This window comes from Argopecten irradians, chromosome 14 (genome assembly GCF_041381155.1).
Source record: "Argopecten irradians isolate NY chromosome 14, Ai_NY, whole genome shotgun sequence".
NCBI classification, from domain to species: Eukaryota; Metazoa; Mollusca; class Bivalvia; order Pectinida; family Pectinidae; genus Argopecten; species Argopecten irradians.
The window spans coordinates 16,803,010-16,823,006 of record NC_091147.1 but is presented as its reverse complement, the minus strand read 5'-3'; the positions used below and the strand labels follow the sequence as shown (position 1 = coordinate 16,823,006).

Here is a 19,997-nt window from a genome sequence, read left to right as displayed (position 1 = left end):
CTGCTTATACAGGTAAGTGGGCCAATCAGCCAATCAGATCGTCGTATCCTAAACATGTGATATCGTCGGCACACAAACCCATTCTGTCGGTAATGTATAATTTGTCACGGATGACTGCGCAGGCATATGTATACACATAACACAAGGAAGATGGCGCCGTCCCAGGTGAGAGCTAACTCATAGAACGGAAGTTTCTTCTGACATTTGTGTTTATTCCTCGGGATTTCAATATTGTGATCTTTCAGTCATTTCTGGATTGTGGTTTAACAATGACGTTTGATTATTGTCGATCTCTCGCGCGGACAGGTACACACAGGTGAGGTAGCTAGATTGATTGGATTCTAAAATGAGGTCACCGGTGTAATACCTATATGTATGTACATAGACTCCTTACATAGGTAAGTCTACAGACCGGGTTTCTGTCACTTGGACTAACTATATAGCTGTCACTAACCAGAAATCAGTAATTTCTACAGTAATGAACGACCAAAGACAATGATTAGATTAACATTACGACAATTTCTGACAGATTCCTAAATTTGTTGACACAGCCAGGTGAAACCTACCCGAATGACAATCCTTAGCAGGTAAAAGTCTATTTATAGTTTTGTTTGTCAATCAGCATTCAGGATGAGTAGCCTGTTTTCTTGGAAGCGGAATTTGTCTATAAGTGAAAAAGAACCGACTTATAAAGTTCGGTACCTTGGAAATGTGCAGACAGCCATGATGAAAGGTGAGGGATGTGTGGACAAGCCAGCAGCTGTGATATGGAATAACTATGTAAGGAACTCCAATCCTGGACTGGAAATGAAACTCACTGTAACAAGTTATGGTTTAAAAGCATTTACCAAGGAACAAGGATTAACAGAGTACAGAGCTCATAGGATTTCGTATTGTATCGCTCATCCCAAATATCCCCGCGTGTTTGTATGGGTTTATAGACATGAGGGTAAGAAGATGAAAATGGAGCTCAGGTGTCATGCGGTGTTGTGTAAGACAGAGGCTAAGGCTAAAGCTTTAGCGGTACATCTTCACGAAAAGTTAAACTTTGCATTAAAAGAATTCATGCGTGAAAAGACCCGACGACAGAATTCTCGTCTAACACTTCAGAGGACAAATTCTCTGCCTCAATCAGGACAGTTGCTGCCAAAAAGGACACAATTTCTGAGTACCGGTCAACATTTTAAGCCTCCAATATCGAAATCAAACACGGCTCCCCGACTTGGTTCGATTGTCGAGGCTCATGAGACACTAGAGGAAAGTTTTGAGAGTGTAGAGGAGGAAGATGAATCAACAATAACGGATGATTCGTTAGATGAGGAGGAGGCGCTGAAACATGCACTTAGTGACCCCACCCTTGATTCCCCAGCTCTTCACGAGGCTAAAATGGAGGTGATCTGCCAGAGGATAATTGATTTAGAAATCGGTAATGATATTGACGAGTTAAAAAGAGACGAGGATGTGAAATTCTGTATCACAAACGGTGACTCTGATGACGAATCTTCAGAATCAGGATTCCATGAGGAACAAACGGAACCTGATCAGGAGGATATGACCTTGACCTGTGAAGGGGTCAAAGATCATGAAGGCGACATCGCTGACCTTGACCTGTTAGATGATACTGTCTGTGACAATCCGGTGGGAGATTACGTGGAGGAGAGAACCGTAGTGACAAGTTTATGATGTTCAGTTGTAGACAGGTAAGTCTATTCATTGTATTGCTCACAGTACTACACTGTATAAATGTATACACTAATTATTCATATTACTAGACCGGTGGTGACAGGTAAATAGCAGGTTATGTATTTCCTGGTCAAAATGGCCTGAATTTATAACATCATACTCATACTTGTCTTGTGATTGTAACGTTTAGTAGTATTTTCCTACTGGGGGATATTAAAGGTATAAAATGTACTTTACAGGAATGATTTATCATGTACAATAATAGGTAATCAAGAGATAAAATTTAAAAATTATCAGATATAATCTGTGTAAATACTTGTAACATAACATTTATACTTGTAGAAGGAGAAAACAGATTCTGATATCATATAAAGTTATAAAGGGTACATGCATCCTAAATATTCAAGGGTTACTGTCACTGTGTAGCCATTATATATTATAGGTAAATGTATCCTCGTTATTCCATTGGTTACTGTCACTGTGACAATCATAATGTATTTTAAGTAAGTGTATCCTCGATATTCCAGGGGTTACTATCACTGTGACAATCATAATGTATTTTAGGTAAGTGTATCCTCTATATTCCAGGGGTTCCTATCACTATGACAGTTGTTATTTATTATAGGTAAATGTATCCTGGTTATATCAGGGGTTACTGTCACTGTGGCAGTCATTATCTACCCTTTGGACCTTGTCATGGCAAAATTGAAGGCTCTATGTGTTACAACAGATGACACAGGTAGTTCGATCCTTTATGTACATCAAAAGCCTTCAGTATTGCCGAGATGTGGATATAATGATAGTGATTTTATCCCTGCCAGTATCGAGGATGAGGTATATGTAAATGACCATGATATTATGATAAAAAGGAAATGTTTAAATCGCAAGTCACATATTCTTATTGCAACTGACCTCTCAATGTTCAGTTTATTGAGGCATCAAATATTGACTTCCTACAAAGGTCAAGGTCAGTTCTGACACCCCAATAATATCCTCAATGTTTAGGGGTCAAATCAGACACCTCAGTGATTCTACCAAGTCTCAAGGTCAGTTCAGACACCCTAGTGTTATCCTCTCAATGTCAAGGACAATTCAGAGACCTCAGTAATATTCTCTGATGACAAGGTCAGTTTAGACACTCCATTTGACATTCTTCAAGTGTCAAGGTCAGATCAGACACCCCAGTAATATCATCCAATTTCAAGGTTATTTAGACACCTCATCAACATTATCCAATGTCAAGGACAGTTCATTCAAGTATCCCAGTAATATTCTCCAAGTGTCTAGAACCATCAGACTGTGAAGTGCAGTTCAAACATCCCATCCCTGCCATGGCACTAAAAAGCTCGTAATGCATTATAGAACAGAACAGCACCTGTTACATAGTTGATTTAAGTTTGTTCACTTTATCTTCTATAAAACATTTTGTGGATAAGACAACAAATGTTTTGGAATTTCAGCCAAATTAAAGTTGTATGTCAACATGTATGGTATCAGTATGGTTATAATTTGTTATCATGCAATTGTATGTGAGTACAGCTAGGCGGGAGGTCAAGGCAAATGTATGGCCAGAAGGAACTGGCTGTAGGCCATGTTTTTTCTCGTGGAACTCTTGAGTTTTCTGTATGATTGTCATATATTACATATATACTATCAATTTGACCGTCTTCTAATTAGTGTAAATAGTAATACAATTAAGCAAAGCATGACTTTATTGGTACTTGTAATTGCTAAAACCAAAATGTTGGATAATTCCATATCTAAGATGTTGGATAATTCCATATCTAAGATTACTATAGTGGGTTAACAGAACGTTTCCATTAATTTTTATCAGGTTAAGTATGACTTTGCCTTCACTTGGTGATTATAGTTTGATATTCTTATGTTCAGACATTAATTAAGAGGCCTATATATAGACAGTGTCAGTCGGTAAATTAAGGCGTCGTATGTATATGCAGTCATGTTTGTATGGTAATCAGTTAATCATATGATGGCGGCGTTCATCTGCATGGAAATGAAGCTCAAATGGTTTTAAGTTGTGCTGTTTTTGTACTCTCTATTTTTGTTTTCTTGAAATTATCAGGAAGGTTGAATTGAGAAATATACCAGTCTGAGCTATCAAGACTATGGAGATTTTTTTCTCTTTAATTTGTGCAAAAAAAAAAAAAAAAAAAAAAAAAAAAATACCCACAGATTTTTTTCTCTTTAATTTGTGCAAAAAAAAAAAAAAAAAAAATACCCACGCATTTTAGAAGTGAATTCAGTTGAATCACGCATTTATACTGTACTTGGGTATATATCAATTACACTTATAGACATAATGTAGATACATACAAATGTCAAAACTTTTTATAATGTTATGTACATTGGACTATTAAAAAAATTAAATTATGTTTGTGAAAGACCAATTTTGATGATGGTAATTTATACACATGTGTAGGAATCATACAATGACAATTCATTTTCAAAGATCCCTATATAATTAATTTTGACTACGACTATAGTCAAGGTCTTTGGGAAATAATTGAATAGTTTTATTATAGATGTGGTTAACATGTTGATGTACTGTACAGAGCATACTTCCTTGGCACCAGTTACACTTTGACTGATGGCGAGGAGCCATACATAACATTATACTGTGAATTCTCCATCATACTGGAAAATGGTCAGGTCCTATGGGCTCAATAATTAATGTACATGCAATCCAGTTATCCTTTACATCAGATCTACGCCGACATTCTTTCTGAAGGTATATTAGATTAGAAATAAGAAAATAAATTAAGCCGTATAGGAGAGAATTAGCAGACTGTGCACCTGACAGGATACCATTGATTTTCCATGGCTATTTTTGAGAAGAAGTAGAGTTATCTCCCTGTAATATGCAACATAATTTCAATAGAGAAAATGAATGGGTCTGACCACAGATCAAAGATGCTCTTCTCATTGAGCTACCTTTGTCACAAATGGTTGACCTGTTACCTGAAAAATCACTCCACATTTGAATTGTGAGTTCGAATCCAATGTGAGGCGTTTCATGTGTACTGATCGTTTGTTGGTGGTTTTTCGTAGAGTATTCTGGCTTTCCTCTGCCACTAAACCTCGCACATCCTTAAATGACACTGAATGATGTACTAAGGAATAATACCAATCAAATCAAACTATCCAGATTTGGTATTCTCCCTGCTTTAATGATAAGTTTACATGTGTAGGAAATGGCAGGGTCACTAATTTTGTAATAATTAAAAGATAAAAATAGATTAAAACATTTGAACAAATCCCTCCATACTTTAGCTATATATTTATTTAGGCTGAGCAGTTATCATATAGATTAATAGGTACTGGTCCCTAACTCATTGTCAATGAGAGCCGCTCCAGTCTGCTACAAATTAAACATTTATAAGAAAAATAAACAAAATTAACGAAATTTCTTTCAAGCGCTTTCTCCCATCTTCAGGTGTCATAACAATTATATATAGAAAGGTTTAATGACGTAAATTGTCTTTATTACATATACGTTTCTATGAAATATACAGATGATCTCTGTAAGTTTAGACAGTTATATTAGAACCACATCAGACTGCCAAGTAATTCTGACTGTGATATTTATAATTTTAAGACACAAGAAAGATATGGCCCTTAATAAAAACTTAAGTAATATTAAAGTAACTTGTATTATTTATGTAAATTTTATAAAAAAAAATACTGGCATGACGTCAGCATTGAGGAATTATGTAGCATGCACATAGACAATTATAAGTGCAATGACGTGGGTTTTCATCTGGTGACAGTTTAATTGGAATATGTTAACTGGTATAACGTCTTGATAAAGGAAACAATGAATATTTAAATGATAACTTATCATCTGTTTAATTATCAAAAGACTGTTGTAATTAAGATCAGATAAAAAGACGAACTACCCTCTCGTGTAGTGATGTATGTCTGGAGAGAGAAACGTTTGTATAATTACATAATCTATCCCGCGATAATCTGTCAGACTTCGGTGGAAGTCGATCCATCTTTATCTGTTCAGTGAGTCATGACTAAGTGTGATTCATGTGATCATAGATGCGATAGGTGTTGTGGGTAACGAGTACATTCCTTATTTTACAGTATTTATATGGTGTTGTGATAATTTTGATTCATTAATATATTCCGCCTCCAATTTAAATTGGTAGCTATTGTCATTGGTTTTACAGTTTTACAGTACTTTTTCGTCAAAATGAATACAATTTTGGACCAAAATAAGAAGAATCAAATTCCCCTTTATTTCGTCAAATTTTTCCCCTATTTTGAAAAAGGGTAGTTTCCCCAAAAACCTGGATTGATCCCTGATTTAGACCTTCAGCCATGACCTTAAGTGACCTTGACTGTGTCCATAAATGGACATTGAATAAAATAACCAAACTCTCCCTCTGTTTCCGGGTGAGGTGTTGGAGAGCTCGAGATTCACCTGTAAACAAATTTCTATGTAAACAAGACAAAACTATCCAGATTTGATCCATTACTATACACACCCTCGGGTAGTTGTTACCTATGTTGTGTCACGCCTGGCTGAATTTAAGTCACAGCTTAAGAGATACACAAATACCTTCAATAAATATATACCTATATAGATATGTAGATTCCTTGACCTTCAGTTGAACCTGGTTTTACGATGGGGAACTCAGGTGTTCGAGATAACCAATCATAATCTATAGAATTGATACCAACAGGACATCTTCCAGTTACGTTGTCTGTGGGTATTTAAGTTATGAGAACTGAGTTAACTGTCAGAAGGAGATCGTCGAGATACATATTTGTACCCTGGGGTATCAACATTGGACTAGTCACACCTCGTACGTCACAAGAGAACATGTATATATGTTACCTATAGAAAAACTGACGTAGTATATGTACGTCACCTTATATACGTCATACGGGATAGGATGTACCCGGTAGGTAGATGTACCTACATACGTATATTGTACAAAACACCAAAACTAACTTAAGTAATTATGTACATATAATTGTTCCCTGGGGTAGATATAATAATGTTGTCAATGTTTAAAGCATAATTGTCCCTAAAGATACAAATTGTAAATGTAGTCTGGATTGAATGGTACATACATATAGGTACATATTTAAAATATACCCAATACATTTTTAATTCCTACAGGTATTGGATAGCAATGGTCAATGTACATAATGCATTGGTCGAAGCCATAGCCAGCAAAGGAATGGTATCTATATGATGTACCTGGGCTTCAGGTATCAAACCAGAGAAAGTTCATTGTACTTGATTGCACTTGCGGTCGAAGCCGAAGCAAATTGGATTTTTCATAAGCAATTATTAAATATCAATATTTAGCCTGGTATGTCCTTTAAGTGACCACTCTATATGGGCTAACTGGTGATAGGGTGTAAAACAAAATATAAATATCCAGACACTGTTGAAATCGGAGAACCAAATAATGGATTTGTTGCTATATATATATATATATAGCCCTACCAGAATGTCAATATGCCCTACAGGTCAGTATTTATCTGGGCCATTTAGAGAATTTAAAGCTCTGTGATCCATAAAGATTGTAATATCTAAATTTGTTTACAAGACTTTACTCACACCAGTAATTGTATGGGTTGAATATTTTCACTGTTCACTGCATTTGTATTGGTGTCTAAGTTCGAGATAAATCTCTCGGGCTTACTCTAGATATTTATTGTATAACTACAGGTAGACAGAACTCAAATCTTTAGTTGTCTTAGATTCTGACATTGATGAATGATGTATCTGAAACAATTATCTCTGCACAAATTAAAAAAAATCTGGAGATGTGTTATAGATATAGGAATTTTAATAAAAATCTGCAGTTTTTACAGTATTATGTAAAATAATGCATAAAATGCATGCAAAACCTTGGATAATAGAATTAATTAATTACTCTTGATATAATTTGTTTCTGTGTTTAATGTTGTGTAATTTAATTCATATCAACACTATATTTATTTTTGTTAGGGACAAGTAACTTTTAGGTAATTGTAGAAAATTGAAGTTCTCAAGAGAAAATCCACCAACCAGTGGCCAATATAACTTAAACAAACAACCGGAAGAAAACACAGAATTGTAGGGTTGTGTTCTGTATCTGAGTGATTTATATCATTATGATTTGTTCATAAAACCTAAACTGAATACAAATATAATTTTAACAGGTTTATTGTTCTCTATGTACATTTGTATGTAACACCTGCATTACAAGGAAGGGTACGTGGTGTCGATGGAAATCATAGCCAGGGTGCATAACGTACAATAACATATCATCAGTTATATATTTATTCCGAATTTGCATATTACAGAGTTGTCTGCACTTGCGGGTAGGTATTGATTGTGACGTCATGTGTTTGCGAGCATAACGTCATAGTTTTGGAGAAAACTACGTGAATTGCGCTTACAAAATAATGACGTAACAATCGATACCAATCTGCAAGGGAGCTAACTCTGTAATATGCAAAGACGGAATGTCTTTGTTCGTAAATTATATAGTTAATGTGTGTCTTATTTAGCTGTTTGAGGCAGTTGAACTCTTCTGACATAATTCTGATATAAACTGAAATGAGGAATGGGGACACAGTTCCATCGAACACCTGGGGTGGTGTGTTTCAGTACTAGGTAATTAATTAGGTACAGGTGTCTATTAAACCAACCCTTTTGATTCAATATTCATGAATATTCATGAGGAGAAATTAAATACATGTATACATACGTTTAAGGTTATGGGGCTGAAATTGTATATCTGGTATATATGGTAATGACATTCATTTTAATGAAGACAATGGTAAAACGATTTGTAACCTTGGCAAATACCTTGAAAATAGACGATTTTCTGTTTTAAATTTAATACTGATATCTTATAAGTATATACCTGCTGGCAGATTTTGGTTGTGAATGAGCTTTGAGGTTGGAATTCCTGGAGAAATATGTAGCTTATATATATAGTTAAATCCAATTAAAATTTGATTTTGATTTTTAAACTCTGTATGAAGTTTACAGAGTAGATAATGAACATCAAGTCTTGATTACAGTAGATTGATATACATAGTTGTACATCATTAGTACCTGGAGATTGCTAAAAGTTGCAATCCCAATGTAGATCATGCCTCTATTGTACCATCAATGATAACGAACTAAGGTTGTTCACTTTAAGCTTGGCTATGATGAGTTACGATTTATAATACTGGATAGGTAGAATACATGTGGGTACCATATTCGACCCAATAAGCGCCCATGTTCCTATAAGCGCCCCTCCCCATTTTGAGACCTTGATTTTAATTGCCCAGGCATAAATTTTGACAAAAAACTATATAGATTTGCATTAATTTCGTCTTATTAGGACTTTTTCAATTTTTTAAACGCCCTGGGCGCTTATTGGGTCGAATACGGTATATGGAATATACAGCTCTAGTTTGTTTCTTAATAGTGCAAGTTTTGAAAATTATCACTAAAGATACATTAAATCAAAATCCAATTATAAATATTCCCTAAATATTAACACTTTAATAAGCTGTAGATATCAATACAGTATCTATTATCTATAACCGTCAAGAGAATTTTCCTCGCTTAGTGTTCATCACCTTTATCTTGATGATAATTAATTAACACTTGACCTTTAAGTACCTATGTACAAGGTTTAAGGTACAAATGCATACATAGCCAACAGATGGTTTGAATTAATATAAAGCTTAAGAGCACATAAGTTAAGATATAGCATGTCGGATGGCCTCAAAAGGTCACCTTGACATTTTAAGATGATACCTGTAAACGAGAAAAAAGTTCAATGGGTTAACTTAGACTGTAACTGATAGACATTAACAGATTATTGTCATATATACAGGTACGATTATGTCATTTTTGTGAATCTGTTTTACATGTACACACGTATACATGTAAGTATCTATTATCCAATCAAAAACCTGCCTATAAGCAGCCACCTCAGGCTCTGTATAAAGACCACCTGCTTAATAAGACCAGAATCCCAAACCTTAATGGTAAATTTCAACAAAATTTGGCTTGTGTATAAAGACCATTTTTATTGATCCATTGTGTGGTCTTTACAGATATGTATATATTTCACTATCGAGTGTAAAATTAAATTTTATTATACACTCAAACCTGTCTGTAAAGACCACCCAATGGACTAATAAAATCTTTTTTGGGGTGAGACAGGATAATCTCAACCCGAGGGATAAGATTCTAAATTTGTCAAACATTGAGGATATGCCGAGTGTTTGACAGCGTAAAAATCTTTTAATCCCGAGGGTTGAGATCTCCTGTCTCACCCCATAGATGGTTAATGATTCTTTTCTCTTACCCTTTGCACCACTTTGTGTCTTAAATAATTAATAAACGTGTCACTTATGCAAGCGAGGATCCGTCACCTCATTGAATCGTCGTCTTTGTAACCTCATTTCATTGTTGTGCTGATGTTATAATATACTATTACCGCTACGTCATGATACTGTTGTTGTGACGTCATACAATTGTTGAGCATGTGCAAGGATCTCGTGTAGCTAAATGTCTTTACCCTAGGATGACATAGAAAATTCTCACACCGGTAAAACTGGATATACCTGTCTGGGGTAAGAGAAAGAAAAATCTCACACCGATAAAACTGGATATACCTGTCTGGGGTAAGAGAAAGAAAATTCCCATACTGGTAAAACTGTGGATATCCCTGTCTGGGGTAAGAGAAAAACTTGTCTATAAAGACCATCCAAGGATCGAGTCAAATGGTCTTTTATAAGTTGAATTTGTGTTGAAATTGCCCATTTGGGTCCCCAAGAACGTGGTCTTATTAAGCAGGTGGTCTTTATACAGAGGTGGTCACTAAGGCAAGTTTTACTCTTACGTGTATACGTATATGGGCTACCGCATTGGCAAAAATGAAATTGGGTCAAATCTAGTATGGTCTCATATCATCATATCAGTTTTAGTGTTACGTCATATGTGTTTTGTCCTAGTTATTGTCCAATATCTGGTTTATATAAACATCTACCTCAAACTTCTATAGCTTAATATGATACAGCATACAAACATGATTCTCTGATTAGTTTACATTGTATTTAAATTTTATCGTAAATGTTATCATCAATAGTTGTAATATAATCTAATGACTATTTGAATACCAAGGAAATTTCTTTCGGGATGTGTTGTTTTGAATTTTAGAAATAAATGTTTCCTTATTTCAAGGGAATTACACATTTTTACAAAGATATTAACTGTTTGGCAGATTCTTAATTTGTCTCCTAAAGGTCTCATCGACGTATACTCACATTGCATATATTATTAGGTTTTTGTCTCTTTAATTCACAAAAATTCTATGAATCTATATTGTTTATATGAAGAAGTGAAAATTGGGAATAAGATAGATTAGACACTTTACAAAAGAAGACCTTGTTCATGACTTAATCCTTTATCAACTACAATAAAACAGGTTCTTAGTGGCCACCTCTGTATAAAGACCACCTGGCTAAAAAGACCACTTTGGCCTTGTCTATTGGGTGATCATTAACTCAAGTTTGGCTATATAATATGATTGCTCAGTGTGAAAGATTGGTCAAGGATGGGGTGGGCTGTATTATATTGGAAGCCACACTTCTCACTTTTCATTTACACCTGCTTTGTTAGCCCACCATCATCAGATGGTGGGCTATTCAAATCGCCTTTCGTCCGTGGTCCGTCGTCCGTCCGTCCTTCCGTCCGTCCGTCCCGTCCTTCCGTCCGTCCGTCCGTCCGTCCTTCCGTCCGTCCGTCCGTCCGTCCGTTAACAATTCTTGTTACCGCTATTTCTCTAAAAGTACTGAAGGGATCTTTCTCAAATTTCATATGTAGGTTCCCCTAGGACCCTAGTTGTGCATATTGTATTTTGGGACTGATCGGTCAACAAGATGGCCGCCAGGCAGCCATCTTGGATTTTGATAGTTAAAGTTTGTTACCGCTATTTCTCAGAAAGTACTGAAGGGAACTTTCTCAAATTTCATATGTAGGTTCCCCTAGGACCCTAGTTGTGCATATTGCATTTTGGGACTGATCGGTCAACAAGATGGCCGCCAGGCAGCCATCTTGGATTTTGATAGTTAAAGTTTGTTACCGCTATTTCTCAGAAAGTACTGAAGGGAACTTTCTCAAATTTCATATGTAGGTTCCCCTAGGACCCTAGTTGTGCATATTGTATTTTGGGACTGATCGGTCAACAAGATGGCCGCCAGGCAGCCATCTTGGATTTTGATAGTTAAAGTTTGTTACCGCTATTTCTCAGAAAGTACTGAAGGGAACTTTCTCCAAATTTCATATGTAGGTTCCCCTAGGACCCTAGTTGTGCATATTGCATTTTGGGACTGATCGGTCAACAAGATGGCCGACAAGCCGCCATCTTGGATTTTGATAGTTAAAGTTTGTTACGGCTAATTCTCAGAAAGTACTGAAGGGATCTTTCTCAAATTTCATATGTAGGTTCCCCTAGGACCCTAGTAGTGCATATTGCATTTTGGGACTGATCGGTCAACAAGATGGCCGACCAGCCGCCATCTTGGATTTTGATAGTTAAAGTTTGTTACGGCTAATTCTCAGAAAGCACTGAAGGGATCTTTCTCAAATTTCATATGTAGGTTCCCCTAGGACCCTAGTTGTGCATATTGTATTTTGGGACTGATCTGTCAACAAGAATGGCCGCCAGGCAGCCATCTTGGATTTTGATAGTTAAAGTTTGTTACCGCTATTTCTCATAAAGTATTGAAGGGATCTTTCTCAAATTTCATATGTAGGTTCCCGTAGGACCCTAGTTGTGCATATTGCATTTTGGGACTGATCGGTCAACAAGATGGCCGACCAGCCGCCATCTTGGATTTTGATAGTTAAAGTTTGTTACTGCTAATTCTCAGAAAGTACTGAAGGGATCTTTCTCAAATTTCATATGTAGGTTCCCCTAGGACCCCAGTTGTGCATATTGCATTTTGGGACTGATCAGTCAACAAGATGGCCGCCAGGTAGCCATCTTGGATTTTGATAGTTAAAGTTTGTTACCGCTATTTCTCAGAAAGCACTGAAGGGATCTTTCTCAAATTTCATATGTAGGTTCCCCTAGGACTCCAGTTGTGCATATTGCATTTTGGGACTGATCGGTCAACAAAATGGCCGACCGGTAGCCATCTTGGATTTTGATAGTTAAAGTTTGTTACCGCTATTTCTCAGAAAGTATTGAAGGGATTGTTCTCAAATATCTTATGTAGGTTCCTCTAGGACCCTAGTTCTGCCTATTGCATTTTGCGACCACCATCTTGGATTTTGATAGTTTAAAGTTTGAAAAGCAGAAAAAAGAAGTGTAAGTTTGAAAAGCTGAGAAAAGATCCCTCTTTCATTTGTCAGACATAGATCAATCTTTGGTGGGCGCCAAGATCCCTCTGGGATCTCTTGTTAATTAAGACCCAATTATGGTCTGTTATATCCCAATTACTCAATATTATCAAACAAAATTTATAGTCTAATAATTTGTAAAATGATGTTATGGCCGATTGCCTTGTAACCCTAATTAGGATAGTTTGATTAATGACCAGAGCATGTAAGTATGTCAATGAGGTCTTGTCCTGCGGCCAGGTAAACATGTGATGTATGATGATCGATAGAGGGTAAATAGTAATTATCAGGTAACAATGGACTGAGTAACAATTACAGGTAGATACAGGTATGATAGATACAGGTGTGGTAGGTGTAGGTGTGGTAGATAAAGGTGTGGTAGGTAGGAATAGGTGTGGTAGATACAGGTGTGATAATTTATCAACATGATACATACATGTACTTATTCAAAGGAGAAAATTGAAATTAGGTCAGAAAATATATCTTAATTTTATATTCTGATAATTCTATTAAATTTTTATACATAATACAATGGGAATGCATTCATAGGGGAATCAAACATATAACAATTGTTGTTTTAATATCTCGGGGGGGGGGGGGAGGGGGGGGGAGGTGTGTGAAATATTCAAGGGGATATAATTAGAGATAATTATTATGGTTATTTTGACATATTAAAATATCAGGAAAATATTCAAGGGGAAATAATTAGTTATAGAGATAATCATTATTGTTATTTTGATATATTAGATTATCAGTTGGAAACATGCAAGGGGAGATAATGAACTATTAAACTCTTGTTAGAATGTATCTATTGTCAATATAAATGCAACCTGGGTGATAATGGCGCCCGTTAGGTAATTAGCTTTAGAGATAATCATTACTGTTGTTTTAATATATTAGAAATTATCAGGGGAAAATGTTCAAGGGGAGATAATTAGCGATGGAGAATTTCTTTCCTTTTTATCTTTGCTCTGATGACACTTTCCAATTAATCAATATCAGAGTTCGGGAATGGTGCACTCTGATCTTGAGGAAGTAGGCTCTGTACGTGACAAATTACAGGTACTACCTGGATAGACAGCTGATTGATTAAGTACGGGAATCACCTGTTCAAATTACCTGTATTATATATAGTGTGTCACTCTAAATATAAATAGATCTAATTAAATGTATCGTCGGAGTATATAAAATTGTTAAAGTCAATCAAATGTGTCTGTAATACTTGCGAATAATCTATTAAAAGAAAACCCCACGTCGGGGTTTAATGTGTGCTACGATGTCGGAGGGGCTGTTTAATGACGGAGTATGACAGGTTACATTAATTCACAATTTCATCAAGAATAATGAAAATATTTTTACATGAAAAAAATCAATCACTTTTATAAAACACAATTATGATAATAAAGAAGAAACCTATTAATCTTTTTATTGGCCTCAGTTTTGATATTTGACAGGCTATCAATGTTTTAGTCCAGAAATGTCAACAAATTGATCACTCTTCATGTGACAACATGCAGAAATATTTTATTACACTAAATGTATCTATTTCTCATTAATTTTCTGCTTTTATCTTTAAATTGCCATTTATGTTTTTGATGTTAAGACTCATCAACTTTCACTTTAGCAGTAAATTGTACTGGACTGATGAGGAGTACATCATCTACAGTGGAAATAGTGATGTTACACTTACATTGTCATTCATAATTGTACATTATGTAGGCATTGTGATATATAATAAGAAAGGAGTGATGATCTATTGTTGTTTTTTAGTTTTGAATAATTAAATAAAACAGAATTTCAACTTCAATTTACTATTTTCAATGTTGACTAGCCTAGATCTGTACATCAATAGGCAGGAGAGTTATCAGTTAAGTACATGCATGACTGTTTGAGAACAAATAAGGAGTGCAGCACTGATCATGAGAAGCACTTATTACTGATAATGTTGTGATAGTACTGTGTCGTCTGTGATAAAACAGGACATCTACACTCAACTGCTTGTTTCTCTGTAGAGATAGTTTGTACTCTAACAGAACACCTGGATTACTTCACACATGAATATGACAACGTTTATCATTGTAAAGTTTAGGGGAAACACCGCAAGGTTTTTTTTTTTTTTTTTTTTTTATGGAGATAAATGTATTAGTAATCAATAAATATGGAATATATATACCTTTTCATGACCCTGACTGTTAAAAGGACGTTAATTCATCAAACAAAGTATGTACCCTAGTTCAATATCAGCTACCGATTATGTTAAATCCTTTTGTAACAGCAGGACTCTTGTCCATTTGATAGCTATAGTTCGATCTCACCGAATCGAAGCATACAACCAAAGATATCGGACAGCACACCCTACCCAGTCACATTATACTGACAAGGGACAAACTAGCCTTTTACTGCTCCCTTGATACAGAGGGTTTTTATTTATAATTTAGGATGTTTCTCACCAGACATTTCCCCCTAAAATAGGAGAGCTGCGCTGGTTAATTGTCTTTTTTTTTTTTTTGTTGTTGTGTGTATCGTTAGTATAGCAATTAATACGAATGTGCTTATTTATGACCACAATAACTTATTCAAAATCAATTTTTTGTGAAAATTATTTCCTCGAAAATGAGTACATTTACACTCACAGGAATTTCTATAATTACCAAATGTACATTGTGCGAACTTTTATTTTTAGCGGATGTGAAAAATTAAGGTCATCACCCAGGAGTGACTTGATGTTTTTAGATATTTATGATTTATCTTTATATTCTGATAAGACCCATCTGCTTCCTGTTACAGACATACAGTGTCATCGTAAGGTGAGGGAGGTGTAGTCCCTATATAAATATCCTGTCTGACAGAATGGGTGTCCTTAATAGGCGTAGGAAGTTTGAATCTGCACTTTACATCTCAATCACAAGTTTTAACTAGTAACTACATAAATATTTATAACTACATTTACTTCTTATTTAAATGATCTCATTTCAGAAGATAAAAAATTTAAAAGTCATCATTTGAATTAATTTTGTGTAGAAAAAATTGTTTAGATATTACATTTGTTTGAACATTGAAGGTGTGATGCATGTGTCAGATAGAAAACTGTCAGCGAGCGTTGATCTTCTTGTAGGTACAGTTTTAATGATGGCCATAGCTTGTCAGACATGTTGTTTGAGCAGTAGAAGTTGTGGATTACAAGGAAGCGTCGACGACTCAATCACTCACATGAAAGCTTCACTCTGTCAGTTTTTTTTTATCTATACAGGCTTAGCAAGTATTAGTTCAATCTTTATACATCCCTGTTCTTATATAGTAAATCTCCATGTTAATGTCTAACGTATAAACTTATAACATAACATGAACGGTTGGAACTCTGATCATGAGTAATATGTTTTTTTTCTATCTCAGAGATGGAGCTAGAGATTATCTTAGACTTTCGACTGAACCATAAATAATAAACACAAACAACATTTACTTCTTGTAAAAAAAATGTGTTAAGCTTTAAAATCAATATACATTTGTATAAATTGATTGGTGTAAATTGTATCATTTGTGACTTTGACTAACCATATCTTTTTTCCTGTTAAGTTTTTTTCCTAATAAATTTATGTGTTTAATCTTTCTCTTTTTCCAATTATAACATTTAAATTAATCTTACCCTGTGATTTCTGATGAATCTAATTGACTTCAATATTGAAATGTGATTTCTGATATTTTACCATAAGCTCATGATCAGAACTTTGATAATTTTTACATTGACCTCTAATTTTTGTTATATTTAACCTTGAACTGAAATTTTTGATACATTTGACATTGACCTCTGAATTCTGATATATTTGACCTTGAACTTAGACCTCTGATAAATTTGACATTGACCTATGAATTATGATATATTTGGCCTTGACATCATTCATACCTTTGATAATTAAATTTCACGTTGACTCCTTATTTTTGACATTTGACCTTGACTTTAATAAGATCTGTGATAGCCTTGACCTCTGATTTCTTGCATGTTTGACCTTGACTCCAGCTGCAGCTATATACTGAATCAATGTATCTTTCCTGCCCTATTCTACTATTGGACATAAACTATAATATTCAGTAATATGTGTATCTTTAAGCTTTTACTTTAGTTTGTCTCTATGAATAGCTCGGTGAAGTGATATATTTAGCAATTCCTTACAATTGTGGATCTGTCATGTGTAATGTCTCTGGGACAGGTGATGACCGGCCAGATAAACATTCCTACAGGTCAGTAGGTGGTGGTCAAGTAGTCTGGCCACATACATATAGCCTGTAGGGACATCTCAGCTCACCATTAGTATACTGATTAGCATACCATTGATCACTGACCTGTCCCCTTAACATGTGATGGCAAATATAAGCTAGTAGGATCAGAGAGCTCACAAGCTAAACTGCAATTCAAACTTGTAGCATTAGACAGCACACAAACTATACTGCAATGGAAGCTTGTATCAGAGAGCTCACAATTTATACTGCAAATTAAGCTGGTAGTATCAGAGAACTCACAAGCTATTATTAGTTTGTATATTTGTCATTTGGGGACATTTCTGTCGGAGGTGAGATAAACTGCAATATAAGGTTGTAGCTCATCAGAGCAATAGGAAAGCATTTTATACACAAGCTTTATACGTAGCTTGTATATGAGAACTCACAAATTTACTGCATTTATACCGCAATAGAAGCTTGTATATGAGAACTCACCAGCTATACTGCAATTGAAGCTTGTATCTAAGAGCTCACAATTTATACTGCAATGGAAGCTTGTATTTGAGAGTTCACAAGCTATACTGCAATTGAAGCTTGTATCTAAGAGCTCACAATTTATACTGCTATAGAAGCTTGTATCTGAGAGTTCACAAGCTATACTGCAATTGAAGCTTGTATCTAAGAGCTCACAATTTATACTGCAATGGAAGCTTGTATTTGAGAGTTCACAAGCCATACTGCAGTAGAAGCTTGTATCTAAGAGCTCACAATTTATACTGCTATAAAAGCTTGTATCTGAGAGCTCACAATTTATACTGCAATGGAAGCTTGTATCTGAGAGCTCACAATTTATACTGCTATAAAAGCTTGTATCTGAGAGCTCACAATTTATACTGCAATGGAAGCTTGTATCTGAGAGCTCACAATTTATACTGCAATGGAAGCTTGTATCTGAGAGCTCACAATTTATACTGCAATGGAAGCTTGTATCTGAGAGCTCACAATTTATACTGCAATGGAAGCTTGTATCTGAGAGCTCACAATTTGTATTGCAATGGAAGCTTGTATCCGAGAGCTCGCAAGCAATACTGCAATAGAAGCTTGTATCCGAGAGCTCGCAATTTATACTGCAATGGAAGCTTGTATCTGAGAGCTCACATTTAATACTGCAATGGAAGATTGTATCTGAGAGCTCACAAGCTCACAATTTATATTGCAATGGAAGCTTGTATCTGAGAGCTCACAATTTATATTGCAATGGAAGCTTGTATCTGAGAGCTTTCAAGCTATACTGCAAAAGTAGCTTGTATCCGAGAGCTCGCAATTAAGCTATACTGCAGTAGAAGCTTGTATCTGAGAGCTCGCATTTACTTTTAACAGTATCAAAGGATTTCCAAACTACTGTTATATAAATTGAATTTATCAGCAAAATGCTTGATTAAGAGAAAGAGGGCTGCTGTAATGGCTAAGGGGTTAAATGTCCCAACACGTATTCCTAAAAGCCATCCACTGTTAGATTGTGAGTTTGAATCCTATGTGATGCAGTTGCCAGTTTCAATGTACTTATTCAACTGCTGGGTGTTTTTTATCCCCTGCTTTCTCAGAAACGGGGGATATTAATTTGGGTTTGTCCATCTGTCTGTCTGTCTGTAACACTTCCTTTCCGTGCAATAACTGTAACAAATGTAAACCAATTTTCTTCAAACTTGATGGCAAGATTAGATGCCTTAAGGGCTCGGCCAAGTTCGATTGCGACTGTCGATGGAACTTATTTAGCAGAGTTATGGCCCTTTGAATTACTAAAAACATCATTTTCTGCCATTTCCGTGCAATTAATGTAACAAATGTAAACCAATTTTCTTCAAACTTAGTCACAAGGTTAAATGCCTTAAGAACTCTACCAAGTTTGATCTCAATTTTTAACGGACCTTGTTTAGCGTAGTTATAGCCCTTTAATTTACTACAAATGTCATTTTTCTGCAGTTACTGTGTAATAACTAACAAATGTTAAAACATATATTGTTAAAACTAAGTAACAAAGTGAAATGCCTTAAGGGCTTGGCCAAGATCGATTGCCTCTTTTTGAAGATCTTAATTAGCAGAGTTATGGCCCTTTGATTTAATAAAAAAGAGTCATTTTCTGCCACTTCCATACAATAACTGTAATAAATATTAACTGATTTTTCAAAATTGGTAACAAAGTTGAATGTCTTACTTCGGAATAAGACTTTAGTTTATTTTTTCATGTTTCAACCAAGGTTAAACCATTTACCTACAATATGTCCTAAAAGCGGGGGATGGAAATTCCACGAATTTGCTTGTTTTTCTTCAAGTACCCTGGGCTTTCTTCCAATAAATAAACCTTAAATGAGTTTGGATGTTTATAGGAACATAAGCTAAACAAACCAAACTAAACAAATCAAGGTTATAGAAATCTTTGTTGTCTTCCAATTACATAATGAACAAGGTCACGACCTTGACCTTTCGGCTAGCACTATTAATTGTGTGTTTATATCTTTTCTATCTAAACGGAAAGTCTTTCAGAGAATAATTCAGTCTAACATCAGTGACATCATTGATGTCTTTCTTGAGGATTTGAATTCATTTAAATGGAGTCAGCAGATTACCTGTAGGCATTATGGACACAGTGGAGATATAAGTACATAAATGTAAGTAGTATAATAACGCCTGTGGGATGAGCAGATTTTAGATA

General features: G+C 35.3%; 1 protein-coding gene across 1 annotated transcript in view; it reads left to right on the top strand.

Annotated features, from left to right (window-relative positions):
• The first annotated feature begins 118 nt into the window (after positions 1-118).
• Positions 119-19,997, top strand: part of LOC138307672 (protein FAM43A-like) — a 35,546-nt gene continuing 15,667 nt past the window's right edge. Inside the window, exon 1 of the mRNA XM_069248492.1 lies at positions 119-1,700. Coding sequence (XP_069104593.1) covers positions 631-1,683 — 1,053 coding nt within the window. The 5' untranslated portion in view covers positions 119-630 and the 3' untranslated portion in view covers positions 1,684-1,700. The remainder of the gene's footprint in view (positions 1,701-19,997) is intronic.